At 34.5% G+C, this 25,576-nt stretch overlaps 1 protein-coding gene across 1 annotated transcript in view; it reads left to right on the top strand.

Moving 5' to 3' along the window:
- The window catches only part of KIF11 (kinesin family member 11), a 38,202-nt gene extending 15,492 nt beyond the window's left edge, over nt 1–22,710 (top strand). Inside the window, exons 11-22 of the mRNA XM_033130853.1 lie at nt 1,950–2,037; nt 2,655–2,843; nt 3,486–3,693; nt 4,646–4,818; nt 6,532–6,657; nt 7,151–7,309; nt 9,482–9,588; nt 14,985–15,264; nt 17,083–17,305; nt 18,554–18,705; nt 19,386–19,502; nt 21,466–22,710. Of these exons, the coding sequence (XP_032986744.1) occupies nt 1,950–2,037; nt 2,655–2,843; nt 3,486–3,693; nt 4,646–4,818; nt 6,532–6,657; nt 7,151–7,309; nt 9,482–9,588; nt 14,985–15,264; nt 17,083–17,305; nt 18,554–18,705; nt 19,386–19,502; nt 21,466–21,597 (1,954 nt within the window). The 3' untranslated portion in view covers nt 21,598–22,710. The remainder of the gene's footprint in view (nt 1–1,949; nt 2,038–2,654; nt 2,844–3,485; nt 3,694–4,645; nt 4,819–6,531; nt 6,658–7,150; nt 7,310–9,481; nt 9,589–14,984; nt 15,265–17,082; nt 17,306–18,553; nt 18,706–19,385; nt 19,503–21,465) is intronic.
- Nucleotides 22,711–25,576: the final 2,866 nt, after the last annotated feature.

Raw genomic sequence — 25,576 nt, 5'->3', positions numbered from 1 at the left:
TTTGACTTGGAGCTAGTGGGTCCTGGAAAAACACACTTAAACAAAAGTTTTAAAAGAAAAAGCAAAACTACATCAAAACTATCATCCATGAAATAATAATGTTGCATTACCTCTTATACATTAAATATAAGAAAAGCATTTCAGGTATCTCATTCTACATAAAAGACCCATTTCCAATAAAGAACTAATACAGTTAATCAAAAGACTGTTAGAATTAACTCTCCTCTTATACCTCAGTTCTAGCTTTTCCTTTTTTTTTTTTAAAGATTTTTTTTTTTTTTAAAGATTGGGGAAGGGGAACAGGACTTTATCCCAATAGAAAGAACAGTGTGTACTTCCAGGACTTTTTATTTCCAAGTCAAGTTGTTGTCCTTTCAATCTGAGTTGTGGAGGGCGCAGCCCACCATCCCTTGCAGGAGTCAAACCAGCAACCTTGTGGTTGAGAGGACGCGCTCCAACCAACTGAGCCATTTGGGAGCTCAGCGGCAGCTCAGCTCAAGGTACTGTGTTCAATCTTAGTTGCAGGGGGCGCTGCCCACCATCCCTTGTGGGACTTGAGGAATTGAACTGGCAACCTTGTGGTTGAGAGCCTGTGCTCCAACCAACTGAGCCATCCGGGACGCAGCTCAGCTCAAGGTGCCGTGTTCAATCTTAGTTGCAGGGGGCGGAGCCCACCATCCCTTGCTGGACTTGAGGAGTTGAACTGGCAACCATGTGGTTGAGAGCCCACTGACCCCTGTGGGAATCGAACTGGCAGCCTTCGGAGTTAGGAGCATGGAGCTCTAACTGCCTGAACCACGGGGCCAGCAGCCGGCCCCCTAGCTTTTCCTTTAATCAACAATATCTCTAGGGGATAATTTGAGGAAATTTGCATTCACAAAAGAATCTTTGTCATTTAGGCACAGTGTGGAATAGACAGTTGTTGGTAGTTACAAAGGAACTAGAACATAGAAGAATAAAAAAAGACAGCACTCACGTCTGAAACTTGGTAACGCTCAAGAAATCAGAGACGTGTTAAAGTGGATTAGAGCTATCTCGTCCAAAATGACAGTAGTGCTGAGGCTGAGGAACTGTGTTGTAGAGAATAATCCTTTGTTCTCCTGAGGATGTTTGTGGTGGTGTGATGGTGGCATGTGTTTTGAGGTGTGTATTTAGGTATGTATGCAGGTAGCAAGAGGTGTAATTGCTCTGTCTACATACTTTAATTCAGTTCTCTGGTTTTTAGCCCCTTATTTCATCTCTTCCTCCTGTGATACATGATGCCTTCAAGTCCCAAGCCTTTCCTGGATTCTCTGTTCTATTTATGCTTCATATTCCTGATTTCAGACACTTAAGTTGTATTCTCCCCACCTCTACTTTATGAGAGTTATATTCCTCTGTCAGCTTTGTTGCTTCTCAAATTTTATATACACACAATTTTCCCCCCCTTATAAGTAGGTATTCTTGGTTTCAAAATGGAGATAACAAGAATTTAATTAATTATTAAAACAAGGAGAAGGACTGTATTTGTTTTCCAGTTTGTATTCATTGCTTATGTTTCTTTTTTCCCCTTCTTCTGCCTCCCCACCACACCCTCCGGTTCAAGCCATTGTTTCTCAGCTCAGTAGGACACAGTAGGAGCTCAGTAGGACACAGCTCCGTGTCCCTGCCCCAGCAGCTCACGCTGACGTCTGGCTGCTCGCTGCAGCCCAACTCCAGGGACAGCTGTTGTTCACAATCTTAGCTGTAGAGGGCGCAGCTCACTGGCCCATGTGGGAATCGAACCAGTGACCTTGTGTTAGGAGCTCAGCTCTTGAACCACCTGAGCCACCAGGTTGGCCCCATTGCTTATTGACACCTGTGCATAATTATCACAATAGTGGTAAAATGCTAGAGCACAATTTTATTAGAATGAATTTTATAAGAATTAAGGAAAAATACAATTAAACTCATATTAAACTTTATTTTAGAGCCATGAATGGAAAACTAACTGTTCAAGAAGAACAGATTGTAGAATTAATTGAAAAAATTGGTGCTGTTGAAGAGGAGCTAAGTAGGGTAAGCATTCAAAACAATATTGAATGTTACATAAAAAGAAAATATTTAAAGAAAACTTTAGAATGTGAGAGACTTGATATTTTTCTTTACGGTTTTTTTCTTTCTAATCTTTATACTAAAAGTAAGTTTTATCATAATTTTATTATAATACCATCAATCATCATGAAGAAGCTGTCTATTTTGACACTTATATTAATGCAAGATTATCATTAACTGAATTGTGCGATTTTTACTGTTAAAACTAAATAGTGAATGCTGAGACATTTTCATTAACATGTTTATCAGATGAGAGAATGCCAATGTTGGGAGAAAACAGATGTTAAATAACTAAGATGTGAAGACCTGACCCTTCTGTGCCACCCTCACATTGGCAGTGTTGGAAAATCCTGAAGAATAAACACCACTATACTAGATCTGTTATTTTTAATTTATTTGCAGGAAGAAACCAGATGCCATATAAAAGGTGCTAACCTACCTAGTAACTTACAACTTGTTATAATTTTGCGTGGAAATAATTTGGTTCTTCAAATATATTATGAGCTAGCCAGGTGTTTCACCAACCAGCTCAGCGTTTTTAATTCTTTTAAAAAATGTTTATTTTAATGTGTTGTATTTAGGTTACAGAATTATTCATGGACAATAAAAATGAACTTGAGCAGTGTAAATCTGACCTACAAAATAAGACACAGGAGCTTAAAACCACTCAAAAACATTTACAAGAAACCAAATTACAGCTTGTTAAAGAAGAATATATCACATCAGCTTTGGAAAGTACTGAGAAGAAACTTCATGATACTGCCAGCAGGGTTTGTCCTTTGTTCTGATTTACACTTACGTTAAAGAAATTAGAGAATGGGTAGAAGTAACTGACTTTGCTTTAGCATTAATTGTGAAATTCTATTTATTCACCCCAAATGACATTTCTATCGATTTAAAAAATGTTATTTTACTATTTAATGTAAAATGTTCTCACTGGAGATGCTAACTTAAGAAAAAACTATTCCTGGAACTAGAACGTGATTTTAATATACTGTGGACATTTAGAATAATGATGTCATGCTTCTTCCTGTGGTCATGATTGAAATTCATCAGTCATCAAGAATTTAGTACCTTCTAATGATGGAAGATTTTGAAAATATTTAATTTTTTATTAGGTGTATTTTTGAGGAATTAGTAACATAATAGGGAAAAAATTGTGAGGGAGTGTAATTACACTATTACACTAACTGATATTGGCAAAATCAGTTTTCCTTGCTTAGTTTAGATGGCTAGGGAGGGGAAATAAACATTCCTGGATAAATTAGCATGAGTTTAAAATTTCTTCTGATACAATGTATAAAGCTTACTAGTTCTCATTAGGAGAAATCCTTATGTAGCACAGATATTTTCGTAAGATGGCTTTTGTAATATCCACCTTATCAACATTCATTTTTGAAAATCATATATAGTTGCTTAACACAGTTGAAGAAACTACAAAAGATGTATCTGGTCTCCATACCAAACTGGATCGTAAGAAGGCAATTGATCAGCACAATACAGAAGTTCAGGATGTTTTTGGCAAAAATCTGAATAGTCTGTTTAATAGTATGAAAGAATTAATTAAGGATGGAAGCTCAAAACAAAAGACCATGCTGGAAGTTCACAAGACTCTGTTTGGTACGTTCAAGCATTTCTAATTATTCTAGTCTCTGTGTGTTTAGTGTGAGACTAATTTCAAAACTGATAATTTAATATCATAAACTCAGAATGACTAGTTCCCTCAAATGCACACACTATCCATTCAGACTAGGGATTAATGCTTTTGCTGTCTTCGAATTAAAACAAATCTTAGTTGGTTTTTCTTCCCTGTTTTTTAATAACATGTTTATTAAACAATAACTAAATGCATAAACTTTAGAAGTCAAAGTCCCTTTAATCCTGACTGTTTGTCATTCTCCGTAGATATTACTGTTCAATTTCTTGAGTTTTCTCCTAGAAATTTTCTGTGCATAAACATTCTGTATCTTTTCTTTTTTTGAGAATGTCTATCTTGTATGTTTGCTATATTGTCAAAATATGTGTACGTATCATTTTTAACCATAATTGTTGTTATCTTCATTTAGAAAAAAACTGTTAAGTATTAGTTTATCATGAAAGTATTATCCTCATGATACAAAATTTGGGAGATGCAGAAATGTAAAAATTGTTTTAAATCACTTAGTGTCTAGTTATTCTAAGCCAAATCACTATGAATTTTGTTTATTGATTTCTACTTTGTCGTTTCTTCTATAACCTCTTTTGCCTACTATAATCCTATGTATTACTTTTAGTTAGAGATTAATTTTAGAATATTCTAATTCTTGGTTTACTGTGAGTTATAGTTATGGATGGGTCTGATATACCTACAAATATGTCAAGTGCTTACAGTATACTATAGAACAAATATAACTTACATTTATAGTATTTCCTTGCTTGTATAGTGTGCCAATTATGTTAAGCTTATTTGTTATGACAAGTTTCCACAACAAGAATATAATTTTGCCAGCCTCTTTGAAGTGGTTCCAACTGAATTTAAATTTTTATGTTAAAGTTTGTGTCTTTTTAATTTAATTTCATTTTTTTGGTATAGGTAACCTGCTGTCTTCCAGTGTTTCTGCATTAGACACCATTACTACAGCAGCACTTGGATCTCTCACATCTATTCCAGAAAATGTGTCTACACATGTTTCTCAGATTTCTGATACGATATTAAAAGAACAGTCATTAGCAGAAGAAAGTAAAACTGCACTTCAGACATTGATTGTTAGTAAATTTTTTTTAAGGATTTTTGAAGGGTTCCTTTTGATAAATCTACGAAAACAATGTTAATTATTATTCTTTCATCTTAAGCTTTACACAGTGATAAACATATCACTTTAATTGAATACGTTTATAATTTTGAAGATAAATCTCTCTACTGTTTTTCTTTCCCAGAAAGAGTAATTTCCAAATGCATATAACAAATCTTTGAAACTTTTTTCACTTATATCTTGTAACATTAAGAGTAGGAATTAGTAAACCTTCTAGTATTAGGTAATTGTGGTTTAAAAGGTTAAAAATAATTGCAAATACTGCAATTACTTTTGCACCAACCTAATAATTAAAAAGGATAGGTTTAGCTCCAGATGAATTCAAGGGACCATGACTTGCCAGTTGGCTCAGAAATTGGTAAATCATCCTTTCCAGAAGGGTCCCGGAATGGTCCTACTGATGTAAAAAGAGGTGTTAAGTGGTTAATTTGAAAACTACAGCAAGATAGAATTATGTGCAAGAAAAATAACTTAGAATATAGAATTCTAGAAACATATATAACAATTTGTGGGGTCCGATCTTTGTGATCAAGCCCTCCTGTGCCTTTACTGTAAGGCTCTTTTTCAAGTTCTATAGAAGTCACTCATTTAATTATACTTAATATTACCTCCTCCATACCTGATTTGTGTACAATTTTTATTTTGTAATTGTGTGATTTGTCTAGGAAGTTTTGGGCCGTATCCCTTGCTGTGTTTTCTTTGTGCAGGCTATTTGCCTCCTTTTTTGAGTTTAGCAGTGTTTGTTGAATATTTTCCAAGTGGATACTACAAATGTTAGCTGACACTCTGCCTAAATTCAGTGCTTGTATAACACTATTTGATAGATTTCTTCAATCACCCAGATTTGACAAAGTTAAAAGATCCTCTGTCCATACTAACGTTTTGGAAATTGATTCATTCACTAAATGATAATCTGTGTTTATTGATGTCTTCCTACCAAGTTATAAGCATTGCATGAGTCAAAGAGATGACCGCTGCGCCCACAGAATGAGTTGAAATTAGTGTGATAGCTCTTTCCAAATGAATACCAGTAGCCTTTTTTTAAGTATTTACTAATAATTTCTATCATAGTTCCTCACCCCTACCCTAGTGAAGGAGCTTAGGTCAGAATTTTTTTCCTTTTTATAAAAATTCTCAGTCTACAGTACATTTTCAACTTCCCATATACCTTGATGAGAACTTTGACAAATTCTTCTGATACAGGATGTAAGTTACGAGGTCTTCAAAGTTAAATACCTCCAGCATAAAGCCTACTTTGAGGCTATTTGATCTCAGCCTTTTTGACTAGTAACCTAAACTTGTTTGAAATTTATTTTGTTAAAATGTATGTGTAGGTTTTTAAAAATTTCCTGTTTGCAATATAGAAAATTTTTTAAATGACTGTCATTTTCCCCTCTTCTGAATTCTTCTGACTTTTGTTGTGTTAAACTGTTAGGAATCTGTTTTACATTTAGTGACCATTTTCTTAATTACTATAGGCAGGGTTAAGTGATTTATGCAGAATATTAACTCTAGGAAAAAATAGGCTCTAAAGAGTAGAGAATGGATAATTAGAATTGTAATATGCGTGTGTTTAGTTAACAAAGTATTTAGGATATTTAACCAGCCAGGTTTATGGAAATGAAGTAATATTTTTAAAGATTTGTTTGTTTATTTTTAAAACCAGAATGTACTTAAGACCGACCTTTTAAGTTCACTGGAAACAGTTTTATCCCCCACCGTGGTGTCTATAGTGAAAATCAATAATCAACTAAAGCATATTTTCAAGACTTCATTGACAGTGGCTAATAAGGTAAAAAAAACTTTGTTATTATCTCAAAATCAAATTATTGTTTAAGAAAAAAACAATCTGTGGCCACACCTGGAGGTTTGTCTATATGCAAAACCCATGGGTTCTTAGAAGGAATCTGGAGGAGGGAGGATATAGGATGTTCTCTGCCATTGATGTAGTCCTCAGAATCATGGCTAAGAAAAATGAGGATGATCGATATAAATGTTTAAGTTGACAAAGTAACATGTAGCATGCTATCACATGGTGGGTGAGGAAGATATGCACATAAATGTAATATACGTGCATGCATATATACCTAAATATGTGTAAATTATCTGAAAGTGTTTTAAATGGTAGCAGTCGTCTCTCAGGTGGACGTGGGACTGGAATTCCAAGGGCTGGAGAGAAAAAGAGACTTTGCTTACTGTTTGCAACCTTTTCTATTTTGTATAGATTCGAAACAAAAACAAATAAACATTTTTTTTAATTAAAAAAAGATTTTTTTCCTTCAAAGATAGAAGATCAGAAAAAAGAAATGGATGGCTTTCTCAGTACGCTATGTAACAATCTACATGAACTACAAGAAAATACGATTTCTTCCTTGGCTGAATCACAGAAGCTATGCGAAAGCTTAACTGAAGATCTGAAGACAATAAAGAAAATCCATTCACAGGTATCTTATTTAGGTGATTTGGAAAGTGTAAAAAGAAAGTTTTGTGATCTTTAACTTGATAATCCCTGTTATACAGTCTGAATGCTGTATAATTTAGAAACCTGAAAATAACATAACCACTGTTGCTTATAATAGTAATTAATGTAAAATAATTGAATATTTTTCTTGATCAGTTAATATTTGAGGATTTGCTACATGTAGAACCCTATGCTAAAGCACAATAAGACAAACAAGACTATCCTTTCTTTACACCAAGAGAGCGAGAACATACCTTTGGCAGTACAATTAGAAGAAAATGGTTATAGCATTTTAAGTGAACATATGTCTACATTATAACTTGATAAATTGTTTTTTTCTAGGGTAACATGGATAGTTAGTCTTATAAACTATGCCCTGCTTTCCTCTTACTATCTCTGTCTCATCCATGTCAGGCATGTTTTTAAATTGTAAATTAATATAATTCTTAAATTTTATTGATTGATTATAAATGTAATTCATGACTTACCTTCCTCCATGTAAACTCTTCCTCAGTATATGAGCCTTTAAACCAAAACCAATCCTTCAAACCAGGAAAGTCGTAATCTATAAACATTAGACATATGGAAAACAACTCCAGGTATTCTTAAGGCCTTAGTAATGAATGTCTAAAGTTTTACTAAGTGAGGCTATTACTGCACGACAGAACTCTCTGGTCAATAAAACTGTTGACATAATTTAATGGGTAGTAAAGGATTTTTTTTGGGGGGGAAGTAAGGGACAGGGAATGCATATCCATGTCACCAAAAATGAGAAGGGGAACACACCCAAGATTTTTAGGTAAGAATTAAAGCACTTAAAAATAAGATTATTTGTTTTCCTAATTGATATGCATGAGACTTTTCAGAGAAAGGATTAATATCAGAAATTAGTAAAAATAACAGTTAACATTTATTGAGCAACTCATGTTTATTCCTCCCACCAATAGGTCTTATTACTAAACCAGTTTTCTAATGAAGAAACAGGCCTCAGAAGCATCTAACGGTATTTTAGATAATCTTACAGTGGTGGTGGTGATTGTATTGCCTGAAAGGCATCCATTTTTGAGTGGCTCTTTTATATATTTCTAGAATATATTCTTGTAATTTGAAATTGCAACAATTTCTAATACCTCTAAATAGGATTTTTACCTTAAACTTGTCTAGAGTTTTTTAGATATATATTCTAAGATAGATCAGCTTTTTATAAATAAGCTGTTTTGAAATATTTAAAATTGGTGATCAACTGTTTAAAAACAAACAAAACACCTATGATCCGAAAAGTATTTTAGCATGACTGGTTTGATTTTCTGACTTTAAGGAAGCAAGTTTACTAAGTAAACTATTTCTTAGATTTTCTAGAACTTGAAGTTAGCACTAACAAAACAATTATGTAAAATTCTGAACACTTATTTGCATGTAGATAAGTCTAATAATACCTGCATTTTCCTCTACTCTGAGACTAGTGAAAATACTGACAGACTTCATTCATAATAAAAATGTTAGATATGTATTGTCAGCTGATGTGTTATTCAAAGATGTTGGCCAACTAATGGACTGAACAGTGAATAAGACTGCTGGGTGCATTTTCAGCTCTTCCTTGATCTTTAGTGTAGCTTCTTCACTTTGCGATGTAAATCCCTAGCATGTTGTATGTCTATACGAGCTTGTTTTTAAAGATGCCAAGTATGAGCAAAGGCTAAACTCTATTTACATTTTATTAATATGCTCTAACTAGGTTCTGTAAAATGTTACAACTCCAGTAGTTGATAGTAATTTTGGACTGCTTGACCCATGAGATTATCAGCATTACTTTTCCCTTCTAGTAGTGTTATCAGTTACAAAGCAACTGTATATCTTTCCAAGTGGCTCTCAAGTATAATGTGACATTTTGGTGTGTTTGGTTAGTTTAGAGGTACATCAAAAGTAATTTGTTAAAATAGCTAAGTTGCTAATTATTTATTTTTGTAAAAATCCTATAATGTTATCCTTTTACTATCTCCACTGCTTTCCTCTGTGGGAGAGAGGTGTAGTTAAAAGATCTCTTGTTAGCAATTTGTATAATTCTGACCTATGGGAAAATACTTCATGTCAATATAGAAAAAACGTTCACATATCATAATTTCAATCTCTTCCCCTCACCACCCCTTTCTTATAGGAGCTTTGCCAGTTAATCAGTCTTTGGGGAGAGAGATTCTGTGCTTTGGAGGAAAAGTGTGAAAATATCCAGAAACCACTGAATAGTGTCCAAGAAAATACAGAGCAGTAAGCTGTTTTTAAATTCTATTTAACTTTCTCTATCTGAGATTATTTCAGAATAAAAAGCTTCAAATAGTACAAAAACAATCATACCAATTTCTCATTTAACATTTTATTATGTTTGCTTTATGGTTCTCATTCCCTCTCACTCTTGTCCCCAATGTTATATATTATATTTGGCTTTTCTGAACTAACTGCAAATAAGTTATAGATGTAATGCTCACTTTCCCCTAAATACTTCAGAGTGTATTTCCTAAAAACAAGGATAGTCTCTTATATAACTACAGTACGATTATTTTAAATCAGAAAATTAATATTGATAACTATTACCTAATATACATGCCTAATTCAAATTTTGCCAGTTGTTTCACTAATGTTCTTTATAGGAAAAGAAAAATTTTCCTCCTGGTCCAGTATTTAATCCACGATCACACATTGGATTTGTCTTGTCTCTTGAGTCTCCTTTAATCGGGAGCAGTTCCTTACTCTTTGTCTTTTATGACCTTTCCATTTTTCAAGAGTATAGATTATTTAGTCCAGTGTCCCTCAGTTGGGATTGTTTTTCATGATTAGTTGCAGTTGTCAAGAGTACCACAAAAGTGACGTGTTCTCAGTGTATCTCAGATATCAAGAGGTACATATCTGTTTATCTCATAATTCGTGATGTTTTATTTAACTTTGATAACTTGGTTACAGTGTTTTCCTCCACATTTCCCCACTGTAAAGTTACTCTTTTTCTTTGCGATTAATAAAGAACTTATGGGGAGATACTTTGAAACTATCTAAGTATTCCATTCCTATTAGCATCTGTTGATACACATACTGTGTTTGTCAAATCTTTTTTCTAATTTCATCATTTCTTCTACATTTGTTAGTTGGCATTCTTCTGAGAGGAAGAGTTTTCCCTTTCCCCTCCCATTTATTCTTATTCATGTTTATGTTACCATGTACTCAGGGATTCTTTTGTCCTCTGGGTTATTTATTTTAATGCTCAGATTATCCCAGTTTTGACTAGCTAGTGCCTCTTCAAGTTGGCTCCTGTGTCCTGTTGATATGACCTATTCTTTTTGAGCATTTTCTTACTTTGTGGTATGGGAAAATGTTCTTGTACTTTCTCAGCCCCAGCTCTGGGATCATGTTAATAGAAACCAAGATCTGGACGCTGAGTATGCTTATTGCTACTGGGGTGTCATTTCTTCTAGTCTTCCTAGGTGGACACAGCTAGAAGTTGTGTGTGTACGTGTACATGCATATAAGTATCTTTCTATTCCATATGTGTGCTCCCTTTTCAGACAGAAAACTGGATCCTATCCACAATATATTTACTTATTTGCTCAATCTTACAATACACATTAAGTAATTTCACCATTTCTAACCCATACTAATAATGAAGTGTATACTTACTAATTAGGGCAAGGTTTGGCAAACTATGGCTAGTGGGCCGGATGCCTGTTATTGCAAATAATTATATTGCACATAGCCATTCCTATTTGTTTAGATATTGCCTTCGGCTATTTTTGGCTGCCTTTTTACTGCAAAAGTACATCAAAGACTACATAGCCGTTAAGCCTAAAATATTTGTTATCTAGACTTCTAAGAAAAAGTTTGCTGATTCTTGCATTAGAGTTTAATGTTGCTTTTATAGCCTATTGCTTGCCAGTCGTATATACTAACCACATATTCCATTCAGACTTATTTTTTCTTTTAGAAGTTTTATAATTTTATATAAGATTTAAATCCATGATTCATTTTGAGTTTTTTGTATAAGGTGTGAGGTTTGTCAAGTTTCAATTTTTTTGCCTGTGGATATTCTAAACTCACAAGGAGAAGGATTTTCTATTATATTTACCCCTGTTTTTGCCCATTAAACTGTTCCTACCTGAAGTTCCAAGCTTCCTTCTGTTTGGAAAACTTCCTTTAATCTTTAAGGGTAGGTCTGCTGGCCACAAATTCTGTTTTCCTTTGTCTGAGTATGTTTGATTTTCCCATTCCTTTCTGAAAGGTATTTTCACTAGCTGTAGAACTCAGGATTGACAGTTTTCTTCAGCACCTGGAATACGGTGTTCCATTTCCTTTTGGCCTCTATGAGAAATCCTCTGTCTTTCAAATCCTCTGTTCCCCTACAGGGAATTTCTCTGTAGCTGCTTTTAAGATGTTTTTCTTTTTCTTAGGTTTTAGAAGTTTAATTATAGGTTTGCTCAGCTTCTTGGATCTGTAAACTCAATGCCTTACACCAAACTTGGAAATTTTCATCTATTATTTCTTTGAACATTTTTCAGCCCTTTGCCCTTTCTCCTCTGCTTCTAGGACTTTGATGGCACAAATGTTAGATCTTTTATTATGGTCCTAGGTCTCTGAGGCTATAGATATATAGTCTATTTTTTCTTTGTTGTTCAAATAGAATATTCTATGATTTTTCTATGATTTGTCTTCAGGTTCACTGATTTTTCCTCTGTCATCTCTAAACCACTGATAAATCCGTTCAATGAGATGTTTTATTTCAGTTATTACATTTTTCAGTTTTATAATTTTCATTTGCTTCTTTTTTAAATCTCTTCTATTTCTTTAAGAGTTTTTTTCCCCAGAAGTGTTTTAATTGCTCATTGAAACATTTTTATGGTGGCTGCTTTCAAATCCTTGCCAGATAATTCCACCATCTGAATTATCTCAATGTTGGCCCGTGTTATCTTTTCTCATTCAGGTTGCGATTTTTTCACAGTGATTTTTGATCTTGAACATTTTGGTTATTATGTTAGGAGATTCAAAATCCTGTTTAAGTCTTCTTTTTTAGCAGACATTCACTCTGTTTTGGTTTAGCATGCAGGTCCTGGACCACTTTTGTGGGCTGTGGTCCCAATAACTATTTAATTTTTATAGCCCCTGGCAGTATTTGTGGACTACCCATGTGAGAAAAATATGTATTCTGCTTTTGATGGATGAGGTGTTCTAAACATGTCAATTAGGTCAGAACTACTAAAAAATTACTAAGAGAGGGGTGTTGAAATCTCCAACTATAATTGTAGATTTGTCTATTTCTCTTATAAATTTATCAGTTTTTGGCATGTACATTTAGGGTTGATATCTCAGAGAATTGACCCCTTTATCATTATGTAATGTCTTTTTTTTATATCTGATAATCTTCCTTGTTCTGAAGTCTACTTTATGAAATTAATGTAAGTACTTCAGCTTTCCTTTGATTGCTATTTGCATAATGTATTTTTCTCCATTCCTTTACTTTTGGCTTAAGTCTTTATATTTAAGGTGGATTTCTTATAGACAACATATAATTAGGTCTTGCTTTTACATCATATGTAACAGTTGTGACTTTTAACTGGTGTGTTTAGAACATTCTCATTTAAAGTATTGATATAGTTGGATTAAAATATACCATTTTGCTGTTTTCTGTTTGTTGCATTATTTGTGCTTTGTTTCCTTTTTTCTTTTCCTAAGTTGAGCATTTTTATGTTTTCATTTGATCTCTTCCATTGATTTATCAGTTATACTTTTTAAATTACTTTTTAAGTGGTTTTTCTCCTATTAATAATAGACATTTTAAAATAATTTTAATCCACCCTCAAATAATTTGCTGTTTCATTTATAATGAAAGGACCATAGAACAGTATATTCCCAATTTCTCCTTCCCATCTTTAAGCATTGTTTTTATATATTTTACTTTTACATATGCTATATACACTCAATACATTGTTACTCTGATTGTTTTATTATTTTTTTAAACATGGCTACTAGAAATTTTCTTTTTAATTTTTTACAAATTTTATTAAATTAATTGGGTGACATTGGTTAATAAGATTACATATGTTTCAAGTGCACAGTTCTATAATACATCATCTGTATATTGCATTGTGTGCTCAGCACCCAAAATCAAGTCTCCTTCTCTCACCATGTGTTTGATCCCCTTTACTCTCTTCAACCTCTCCCCTGGCCCCCTCCCCCTTTAGTAACCACCATACTGTTGTCTATGTCTATGAGTTTTTGTTGGTTTATTTTGTTGGTTTGTTTATTGTCTTCAAATTGCGTGTGTGGCTCACATTAAATTTCTATTGAACAGTGCTGCTCTAGAATTCGGGCTCTCACCGTCTTACTACCTGATTCCTATCATCTGTTTTTCAGTCTTGTTGGTCCTGTCCTGTTCATTATATCATGTTCCATTCTGTACTCTTCTTGAATCTGAACCTAGAAAGTGTTTCCCTGCTTTTTATTCCTTGTGTCTAGACTTAAGAGTTTCTTAAGTATATCATAGTTGCCTTCCCATTTCAATCCTACCCTACTATTCCCTTCAAAGCTATGGCTCCGGCTTCTGTAGCTTTGAAGGGAATAGTAGGGTAGGATTGAAATGGGAAGGCAACTATGATATACTTTCTTTAAGGCCTCGGCAAGTCATTTGTCTATCTTCCTGGCATTGTTTACACCAGTGTTTCTCAAAGTGTGGTTCAGGGATCCTGTAAAAGAATTAGGAGTAAGGGCCAGGAATCCAGGTGAGGTTTATGTGTACTGAAGTTTGAAGTCCACTGCCTTTGGCGTTTATTGTCATGGATCGATTTGTGTTGATAGGCTCCAAGCTTACCACTTAAATTTTTTTCTCAATCATTTCCACTTAATCTGTAGTTGAACTTTGGTTTTCAACACATTTGCTTGCTAACTTGGCTTACTCACTTGGTGTACCATCTCATGTAATAGAGAGTAACTGTCATTTCCCAAAGTTTAATTGTGTGGTCCTGTTGATGACTTTCAATGTTATTATTGGGAACCTTACTGAGAGAACGAAGCCACCAATAAATTTTGAATGTATATTCTAACTGACATTAGTTTTGTATCAGGCTTATGTTGCTGTGTACTATGTGTGGTATAGGTATAGTTTATCACACACTGATATCACTCCTTTAATTATTAGAAAACTTTATAGTTGACTTTGTCTTATAAGATTTATAATTTTTATGATTTATTTTATGTCATAGGCAAGGCAAAACTGCTTAAGAACAGAATGACTGACTGGACAGCAGACTAGAGACTGTAGGAGATGCCCTGAAGTAGCATAATCTAGTAGGAGGAATAAAACACATAGGCAGATTTCATTTTAATAAAACGGTATGGTTAATACTCTAAAAGGTGTAAAGTAAGGCATCATGTCTGGAGGACAGCCGAGAAAGGCTTTATGAGAAGACATTTTCAAAGGTAATGGCAGATGTGATGTCAGTCTACTGTGAAAAGACACTGGCGAAAGCATCTGTTCTCAGTGTGGAAGACTAATGAAGAATGTGGGCTCTGGAGCCAGACTGCCCGGGTTCATATATGCCATTTTTGAGCTGTGTGATCTTGGGCAAATTATGTGTCCTTTGATTCTTAATTTTCCATTTTAACAATGTTATTCTCTTTTCCTATAGGAAATCAAAGGATATAATCAGCAAAACAACTTCTCACAATACAAAATTTTGTGCTGATTCTGATGGCTTGTCACAGGAAGTCAGATATTTTAACCAAGAAGGTATACAATTGGTTGATGAGTCTGCGAAGCACTGTGATAAACTCAATAACAACCTTGAAATAATATCTCAAGAGACTGAACTGAGATGTGAGGCTCTGAACACAAGCACAGTTTGTTTTTCTGAACAGTGGGTATCTTGCTTAAATAAAAGGAAAGAGGAAATTCAGAACTTATTGGAGGTAAGAACTTTGTGACTGGAACCTACTTTGGGGAAAATAGTGATAGTCAAAAAATTAAATATTCTTGTCTAATTGGTTTCAAAACAGACCACATTTTAAAATATAATGAATGACTTAAATCTTTAAGGATAATAATTGGTATGCTTATGCATGATCTTGTTTCATGTATGTCTCCTAGAACTCAAAATTATTTAACATTTGTCTGATCTGTATCTGTCTTTGGTTTTTGACTTCTTAGTTCCTTCAGTTAAGGGCACTCTGTTTTTTGATATATAATAACTTCCACTTATATATACTTTTTACTTTTCTCCAGAACATTCAAATCTGTTATTACTTTAAGTGTTCAGGATATTGTTCTGGTTGCTCAAAGGATACCTGATAGGTTTGTGGGTTTGTTTGAACATAACACTTGCATGAACCCTATGTTGGCTTGGTTTTTCTTTCTGTGCAATAACAGGATTTTACTAAAATTCTTAGGAATGAGGTAAAATAATTTAAGTATTTTAAGCTATATAAGTTATGTTCACTGAAAGGAACCAGGACTAATGGAGAAATAGCTGATCTTAGGTTTGGCGCAGAAAATATACCAGATGAGCCTAGAGATCTTGCCATACCAGACAATGAGGAAGTTATTAAATATTAGTGAGTTTGTATCAAAAAGACTTAGGAGCCAATCTGATCAAACTCCGCTGTTTAAAAATGGTATAATTTGAGCATCAAAAAGAATAATTGCTATGACAGATTAAAATACATCAAATATATTAAAACTCACAAATTCATAAAAATTTCACAGATCTCTGGAACATGCTGGGGAAGCAATGCATTATTCTGAAAGCTGGTATATAAAAGGAAATAATTGAGTATCCATCTGTCTTTCTCGAAAGAATTCTCTCTTGGTTTAGCAGGGTAATGAATGAAGAAAAATGTTTGGTGACTACACCCAAACCACAAATTAATCTTAACATAAGAGACACAACCAGGCATTCTGTGCTTTTGGTGCCACCTATGAAATATTCTTGCCAAAAAATTATACTTAATTTAGATCAATCTTTTGGATCTAATTCGTTTGTAGAAAATACAGAGGATAAATGAACATACGAAAATACAGCATAGAGATGCAGTTGACCAAATCCAGATTTTGAGATATTCAATAGAGCAAAGACCTGGTTTCTTCAACAACAAAAATTTATTTTCAAGGAGAAAAATATGAGGAAGGATAAATTTTTTACATTAAAAGACTGTTAAGACTACAGGGCCTTATGTCCTGGTTTGCCTGGGATAATCCTTGTTTACTACACCTGTTGCACAGGGGTAATTATTATTAACATTGGCCCCTTTCACTGAAAAATATTCCAGTTTCGATGATAAATTATATAGTCAACTACTTAAGACATATCAACCAAATCTAATGATAAATTCTGATTCAGACACACCAGTTGTGAAAAGCATTTGAAACAAACTGGTGAAATTTGAACACTAATTAGACATTTGATATAAAGAAATCAATGTTAAATTTCTTTAATGTAAGAATGGTCTTTAAAAAGCTCTTAGAGGTGTGTACTGAAGTAAATGGTACAGGATTTGCTTTGAAAGAATCCTGAGGGAAGAAGGAGTAAATGGCCAATATTGTTTGATTTATACCCTAAATGCTGAAGCTGTATAGTGAATACAAGGAGGTCAATTATACTATTTTCTTTATTGTTGCGTGTGTTTAAAACTTTTATTATGGAAAATTTCAAGGTAAGGGGAAATTATATATTGAATAAAGCAGTGACAACTTCGATTTTAATAATGAAAGCTCATTTGCATCATTTACAGGTTGTAAACCAAGGTTGTGAGGCTTCAAGTTCAGAGATTACTGAAAAATTAAGTGGACATACAGCAGCTAATGAGAACCAGCATAACGTTTTTCTTCGTCAGATAAATATTGATGAAGAAAAGTTAATGACACAAAGTCTACAACTTAATGAAACCATAGAAATTGGTTTGACTAAGCTTGATTGCTTTCTACAACAGGATCTGAAACTGGATATCCCAACAGGTACTTTAAGAGGGAAATGTAATTGTTAATATTTTTGACGTAGAATTCAACCTTATACAATGCAGATGTTCAGAAAAAATAGGTCCTGTCATTGCCTAGTTGGAAATTATTACCTCACATAATCAACTCAAATGTGGAAAAATTGGAACCCTAAAATATTTTTAATGAAGCATTAGATGTCATGATATAGGTGACATATAATCCTAGAAATTTGGGCATCATAATTCAGCAAAATTTTACAAACATTCAGGATCTGGCTTTGTTAAGAGAGGACATTTTAAAAACAACTAAAAAGAAAACCAACCATCTATCTATCTGGCACTGTTTGTCAAAGGACATTTCATACCAAAAAAGTAATAGAGGCATGTAATTAAATAAATGGCTTAATGCAAAGCTCACCACATTGTGCATTTTCTTATGTGTACCTCTCATTTAGTCGTGGGCTGTTAGATTGACATTTATGAATCACCATTTGGGGAGGTCACCAGTGGCAAATATCAGTGCAAGCTATAATGATTCAGGGAAACCTTGGAACAAGGTATGTAACAAGCTATTTAGCACAGGAGGAGTAATTGAGTTATTCACTGGATTGTGGTAGTGGTTGCACACCTTGGAAATTCACTGAAAAAATCATTGAGTAAATTTTATGCTATGCAAACTGAAAGCTTTTTTAAAATTAATTATGAAAGGAGTTGGTGCTAAAGGATGTTCTTTTATTTTTTCCTCAAGAGCCTTGTAATAGTTATTTTCAATAAAATTAGGAATATAAATATTAAACAAAAAGGCAAATACCCATGTAAATTATGATAGCATGAGTTCGTTATGAAGAAATTTAACTGGTTAATATTTAGCTGTCACCAAATTTACAGTGAAATGATTATCCCTACAAGGGATCATGTTGGGAAAACTGTCTTCTTATTCCAATAATGCTGCTATTTCTCAAAACACTCCTTTTAGAGCCCACACACATCTTTTGTACCTCCTCAGGGATGGAAAATTTCATGTTTTGGGGTAGATTGAATCTTGAAAATAAGCGAGTCCATTTAAGATCAGCTGTGAAGTTAGGAAATATTAGTTGTAAGCAACGTATGCCTGACAGGTAACAAGACTGATTCTGATTCTCGTATGGCAGTGGTTATATTTTTGGAATGCAAAGATTCATTGGGAAATATAAGTTGTAGCATTAAAAAAATTTCTTATTCCTATCCCACACTTCAATTTTTCCCACTTACATAATGTCCACTAAAGGTACTACACCACAGAGGAAAAATTACTTATACCCAACAACACTGGTGCGAACGGAACCACGTGAACAGCTCCTTGATGAGCTGAAAAGTAAACAGCCTGAGCTATTAATGATGCTAAGCGGTTCAGAATACAACAGAGAAGACACCAGTCAGGTAAAATTTAAAGAATTATAATTCGCCCGTAAACTCTTAATATTAGCGACTGCACGTGAAAAAATTTGTTCTTTGCCCTTCAATTCTACCCTGTCTCATTAATGATAGTTATATGACCCTTAAGCCTGTTTATTTTAACCTGGCCATTTTATTATTATTAGACTAATGAATAATAATGATATCTGATATTTATATTGTGCTTATGATGTGCCAGACACTGTTCTAAGCACTATATGTGTGTGTACTCAATTCTCTCCGTAACCCTGTGAGGTGGATGCTGGTACTATCCCCATTTTACCGGTGAGGAACCTAAGAATTATATTGTCCCAAGTCACAAGGAGGGAGTTGGAAGTAGAACCTAGACAAGCTCCATAGTCTGTGCTCTGGAATATAATATGTAATTATAGGATAGTTGGGAAATTACAAAGTATCAAAGAAGAAAATAAACTAATCCCATTTTCCTGAGATTTCCACTTTTAACATTTTATTATAGGTACTTCTCTATATGAAAACATGTGAGGGATTATCTTCAATATTTTGTAGACTTTCTACCAATTTTGTTGAGGTTTAATTTTTACACAATGGATATTGTGTTATTTTCAGAGAAGAAAACCGCCTTTACTTTTGGGAAGATTTTTTAAGCCCTTGGATTTAATCACTCATCCAGCTTCTTATTGTAGGACTCGGATGAAGAAAAGGCCGTTTTGGAACACACAATCGAAGAACCTCTGAGTCAAGAGCCATCTGTAGATACCAGTGTGGATTGTTCATCCAGCGGTGGGATTCCCTTTTTCCAGGTACCTGATTATATCCTATCAGATAGCCCTTCCACATCTGATGTCAGTCAGTCATTTGCTATTCAGTATAAAAGCATTACTCTTGGTAGGTGGAACAGCAGAATATTTTCAGTCATTCTTTTCGGATGGCACATAAACTTTTTTGGTTTATATTATTTACACAAATATGATAATTGATCAAGGGTTTTCTGTAGGATAAATCAAGGCAGAATTTGACTTAATCTCCATCCTCAGTAATATTCAACTCTTTATCCCTTTTCTGCTTCCTGCATGCTCAGAATGGATGAGCAGTCGTTTCCATTGGCTTTTCCTTGACATGGAAGTCCTGGAGCTTATCTCTGCCCATAATCAGACTAAAGGATTGAGAGACTAAGGGCCTCTCAGGTTATGTTAGTGATTTCTTTAGCCTGAGGGTTTGCTCTTGTTACTATTCCCCCATGTTTCCTGAGCTCCTTGCCTGCCTTCATCTTGGCAAGTCAATTCTGTGACCTCTCCTACCCCCTTTTAAACACTGTTGGGAGTATGGCACTATAAACTGCCTAGCCTCTTTCCTACTATTTTTGGAGACATGAGCCTAGACAGTTTGTTAAGTAAGGCTTTCCTTACCTAAGACACCCATGTCTCCATTTTACAGTGAAGTGCTGCTTCTGATACGTGTATGCTTGTACCTGTCCTTAACAGACTTGCAGGTCTTTCCACTGAGGTCTAATTTAAGCTGTTAAAACTTCTAGCTCAGAGTCTATTAAATTCCTCTCTGTCTGCCTCAAGGCAATCTTATCCCAAAATTCTTCCTACCTACCTTTTACTTTATTCATTATTATTAGAGAACTCGTCTATATATTTCTTTCCAGTTTTTAACCTCCTCTTCTATCTTATAAAGTTAGGAAAAGGGAGAAAGATAAGAGAACCTTAGTGACAACTTCAGAATCGCTGGTTGGAAATCTCTCATTGTTACTGTTCAAGGCATTTTGAAGGCCTGCCTTAGTTATGGCAAAGACGTCCCTAGAGAACCAGAAAAGATTTGGGATAGGATTTCAAACTTGCAGCTGAAGTTCGGAAATTATTTTTTCCCTGCTAGCAGTCTGATGTGGGGCTGTTTTCTGGATGTAACACTCTAAGGTAGGCTTAAGGTTTGTCTCAGCATTGATGACTGGTTCTGCAGTGGATGTCATCTGTCTTTTAAAGTTCTGTATGGGTAAGGGTGAGGATTTCAATGAAATATAATTTCCAAATGAGAAATATGAAATAAGTTTAAATAAAAGATAAAATACAGTGTTTTTTTATAAAGTGTCTTGAGGTAGCCTATATAGCAGATTCTCTGCTTAAAATAGAATTGCCTTTTTCGCATGATAGCAAATCTTTTTTTCCCTACAGCAGGATTTCTTCACAGCATCGCTATTGATATTTTGAGCTGGATCACCCTTTGTTGTGGTGTCCTGCGTATTATATAATGTTTAGCAGCATCCCTATCTTCAACCCAGTAGAAGCCAGTAGCACCCCATAGTTTTAACAACCAAAAATGTCTCCAAGCATTATGAAATATCCGCTGGGGGAAGGGGTAAAGTTGCTGTCTGTTAAGACTGCCCTACAGTAAAGTCTAATTATTCCTTGGAATATCATAGAGAAAATTAATATTTCTTAATATTTTTTAATATATGTACTCTAATAGTATATAATATATTGTAAATTATACTATTATATATAACATAATATATTACATTATATATTTATTTACATTTATTAACATTAACATTTCACCCCACTCCTATTGGTGGTAAAATGAAGCAGGCATTCATTTCTACTGGTCAGACAAATTGTGGACTCAAATTTGTGCTGCGCCTTTCCAGTTTTGCACACTTAATTTATTTCCTGTAATCCAGAGAATTTTGAAAATAAGAGTATAGCAAGTATGTCTCAAATGTTACTTTATATTGACTTTTAATTTCTCTCCTTAAATCCACAGCATAAAAAATCACATGGGAAAGACAAAGAAAACAGAGGCATTAATCCAGTGGAGAGATCTAAAGTGGAAGAAACTACAGAGCAATCTGTTACAAAGAGCAGATTACCTCTACGAGCCCAGATAAATCTTTAGTTAACTTGAGGGTTGGTAATTTTATTTTTAAGAAACATGAAAAATAAAACCTGTGACCCCAGAACGTGAGCCTTCTCTGCAGATTAAAAACAAATAGAAAAAATATCAAGGCAGTATTGTAAATTGAGTTGAATTAAATATTTCTACCCATTTTTTCTGTCATCCCTGTAGTTTATTGAATATTAAATTGAGTTTCTTTGGGGATTTGCATTGAGTAAATAGGTATTTCTAGCTTTTGATATAAAATAGTTCTTTCATAACAAGTGAAAATTGTCTCGTCTATTACTAACCAGCAAATACATAGAAGCTGCACTATTCTTCTAGGCTTGAATTTATCTAGGTAAATATAATCAAAGCTTGGTCTTGGGAAGGACCATCTCCTTTTTCTTGCTATGACTGAATTATGTCTATTTGCTTGCCTCCTTCCCTAGACTTTTCCATTCTGCCTTCTCAGCTCACATTCTCCCTTTTTATTTGTCAACAAACCATTTGTAGAGCTACAAAATGATATCTATTCTTACTATGAGATAGCCAGAATTTTACCAGATGTCTTTAATACTTTTCTATAGTTATCTCTAAAATTTCTGTCAACAATAAACATAACCGTAGAAGTTCCTTTCACTATTTTTAATTCGTTTCCCATAGATGTGAAAGCATTTCATTCCTTTATGAGGACACACATGAGCCTCTACAGAGTCCAGAATATAGATTGAGGTTATGGGAGAAGGACCTCTGATTAATGGCTGTGTGACTCTGTTTTGAGGCCTGTGTCTTGTGCAGTGGTTTAAGGGCTTTTTGAAGCTATTAATTATGACTATAATTTGTGTTCTTTTTTTTTTTACTTGATGATACATTTTATTATTCTTTGTATATAATAAAATATGTATATGTATATTTTTTTCTATTGAAATCTTAACCTTTAGAAGGGCTCTTACAATTTTGATCTTGCAACCAGATTTGTGGAAGTTGAGATATTTCAGCATGAAGAACCAGAACACTTAGAAGGAATACAATACTCACCCATTACCGTGATTTACGTTTGTGGTTTCAGTTACCCACAGTTAACCACCGTCCAAAAATATTAAATGGAAAACTCGAGAAATAAACAATTTATAAGTTTTAAATTGCACGCTGGTCTGAGAAGCATGGTGAAATCTTGCGCCGTCCTAGTCTGTCCCACCTGGGATGTGAATCATCCCTTTGTCCAGCATATCCATCGTGTATACACTACTGGCCTGTTAGTCTCCATATCAGAGTGACTATCTCAGTATAGCAGTGCTTGTGTTCAAATAACCCTTATTTTATTTAATGGCCCCAAAATGCAAGAGTAGTGATGCTGGCAAATTGGATATGCCAAAGAGAAGCCATAAAGTGCACCCTTCAAGTGAAAAGATGAAAGTTCTCAGCATAATAAGGAAAGAAAAATATGCCAAGATTGCTAAGATCTACAGTAAAAACAAATTTTCTACCCATGAAATTGAGAAAAAAGGAAAAAGGAATTTGTGCTAGTTTTGCTGTTGCACCTCAAACTGCAAAAGTTACAGCTGTAATGTATGATAAGCACTTAGTTAAGATGGAAAAGGCATTAAATTTGTAGGTGGAAGACATGAACAGTAAATGAGTTGTGCCAGAAAGCATTGAGCCTATACGAAGACTTTAAGGGATCCCCAGAAATGAATGACACCAAGCCATTTACTGCAAGTAAGGGATGGTTATACATTCAGGAATAGGTTTGCACTGAAATATATAAAAATTATTGGAGAGGCTGTGTCTGCCGATGAGGAAGCTGCTGCCATATTTCTGGTAGAGCTGAAGTTGCAGTTTCAGGCATCCACTGGGGATCGTGGAATGTTTCCCCTGCTGATAAGGGGAATGTATGTGCAAAGAATAAAATTTTGTGCCCACATCAAGTTAAATATAAATTTAGAGAGGTATGACTTTGATAGCTAAGTAAAACCAAGCCCTACTGGAGAATTAGAAAATGGGCTACTTCGAGGAATAAACTTAACCTTGCTTAAACTTAATCTTTATAGAAATGATATAATTTTTTTTTTTTTTGCAAAATCGAATATCAACAAGCTATGGATAATATATAATAAACTGCCCTCAGTAAATCCATGATTAATAAATTTGGTTTCTATATTAACTTTCTTACCCCATGATTTCTTATTTGGCAATGGGTATATTTACAGAGGTAAGCAAATTGTATTAAATTCATAAAATAAACTATACAGGTACCACCAAACTATACAGGAGGAAGGGCCTTGTTAAACATCCCAGGCTTTCAGTTCCACTCCAAAGGGCTACACCTTGGTTTAAGATTAATGAGAAATAGATTGGCACTCAGAGGGCCTGAAGTCCAGCTTTGAATCATCTCATTTCCTGTTTTAAAGTTATCTAGGAATGCTAAGGTAACTAATGCCTGGCAGAAGCAAAACTAATCTGGAGAATCTAAATATCCAGAGCCTTAAATTGGCTCTACAGATTTTCATATACAATGTTAAGCTCTCAAAAAATAACTATCTGAGGCAGCACAGTTAGCTCAGTTGGTTAGAGTGCGGTTCTCTTAACAACAACGTTGCCGGTTCAGTTCCCACATGGGCTACTGTGAGCTGCGCCCTCCACAACTAGATTGAAACAACTACTCGACTTGGAGCTGGTGGGTCCTGGAAAAACACACTTAAATAAAAGTTTAAAAACAAAATAACTCAGCAAAAACAGGTAGCTTTAAGGACCCATTCTTCCTCAGAAGTAAAATCATTCAGAAACAGCTGTCAGAATTCTGGAAGACAGGATTATAGCAACCAAATGCTGAATCAAGAAAAAGGAAACCTAAAAACTAGGGATGCTTTTTGGTGTTTTATTTTCTATTGCTCCACTCCCTTTCCCAGCTCTGTGGTGGTCTTAAAGATAGACAGCAGCCCACCTTTTTAGAATGGGACCTTGGTACCTGGTCCCAAAGAAGCAGAGATCTTTATCTCAAAAAATGGTTCTATCTGGAGCAACCTGAATGACAAGCTAGGCACTTGCCTTTGTTTCGTCGCACTTAAAACTCAGGCTAGAAAAGAGACAGGCATTTCTTGAAAATATTGTAGGGCAAATGAACAACCTGCTGCTACCTGGGCAAAATACTACAGTTGAGGTGAATAAAGGAGTATCTAAAGTCTGAGAGGAAAAAATGGGGGAGAGGATCTCTTAAGTGAACTCACCGTTCAGAAACATCAGGCTAAGCTGGGAAATGGAGAAAATCACTCATGTTTAGGCCAAGTTGCATTTATAGAAGACACCTAAGCTTACACTGCTGGCTGATCTCTAGGCTCAGCACAAGCAGGAAGCAAAAGCTAAGGCAGATTTAAAATGGCCTGGCTAAGCTTTGAAGGTGCACTCCAACATAGCCAATACGCAAAGACTGACAGGATTTTTTTTATGATTCTTATTTATATTTTGGCCATTGGCATTAAAGGAAATCTGTCAACACACTAGCTGAAAACAAGCAAAGGAAGAAACTTCAGAGACTCTGTAAGTCACTAAAACTGCCACAGATCAGAGCAAGCAACAAAAACCCTGAGGCATGAAAAATCTGATTCCAGAGTTGCCACATTATAATATTCAAAATGTTTCATTTTTAACCAAAAAACTAAGAAGCATGCAAACAAAGTATGGCCCATTCACAGAAGGAATTACATAAACCATTCCTGAGGAAGCACAAACATTGAACTTTAAATCAACTGTCGCATATATGGTTGTAGAGCTAAAATAATCCACGAGAACAATTGTTTCAAGAAATAGAGAATATCGGTAAAGAAACTAAAAAACAACTATACAAATTTGGAGCAGAATGGTATAATAAGTCACTAGAGGGTTCCAGTTGCAGATGTGAGCAGACAATAGAGCCAGTAAACTTGAAGCTAGGTCAATTGAAATGGTCCAATTAGAGGAGCAGAAAGAAAAAAGAATGAAGGAAAAATAAATACAGCTT

The sequence above is a fragment of the Rhinolophus ferrumequinum genome, chromosome 16, assembly GCF_004115265.2.
Source record: "Rhinolophus ferrumequinum isolate MPI-CBG mRhiFer1 chromosome 16, mRhiFer1_v1.p, whole genome shotgun sequence".
Lineage (NCBI taxonomy): Eukaryota > Metazoa > Chordata > Mammalia > Chiroptera > Rhinolophidae > Rhinolophus > Rhinolophus ferrumequinum.
Note: the sequence above shows the minus strand (reverse complement) of the source record. Positions and strands in the feature narration are given on the sequence as shown.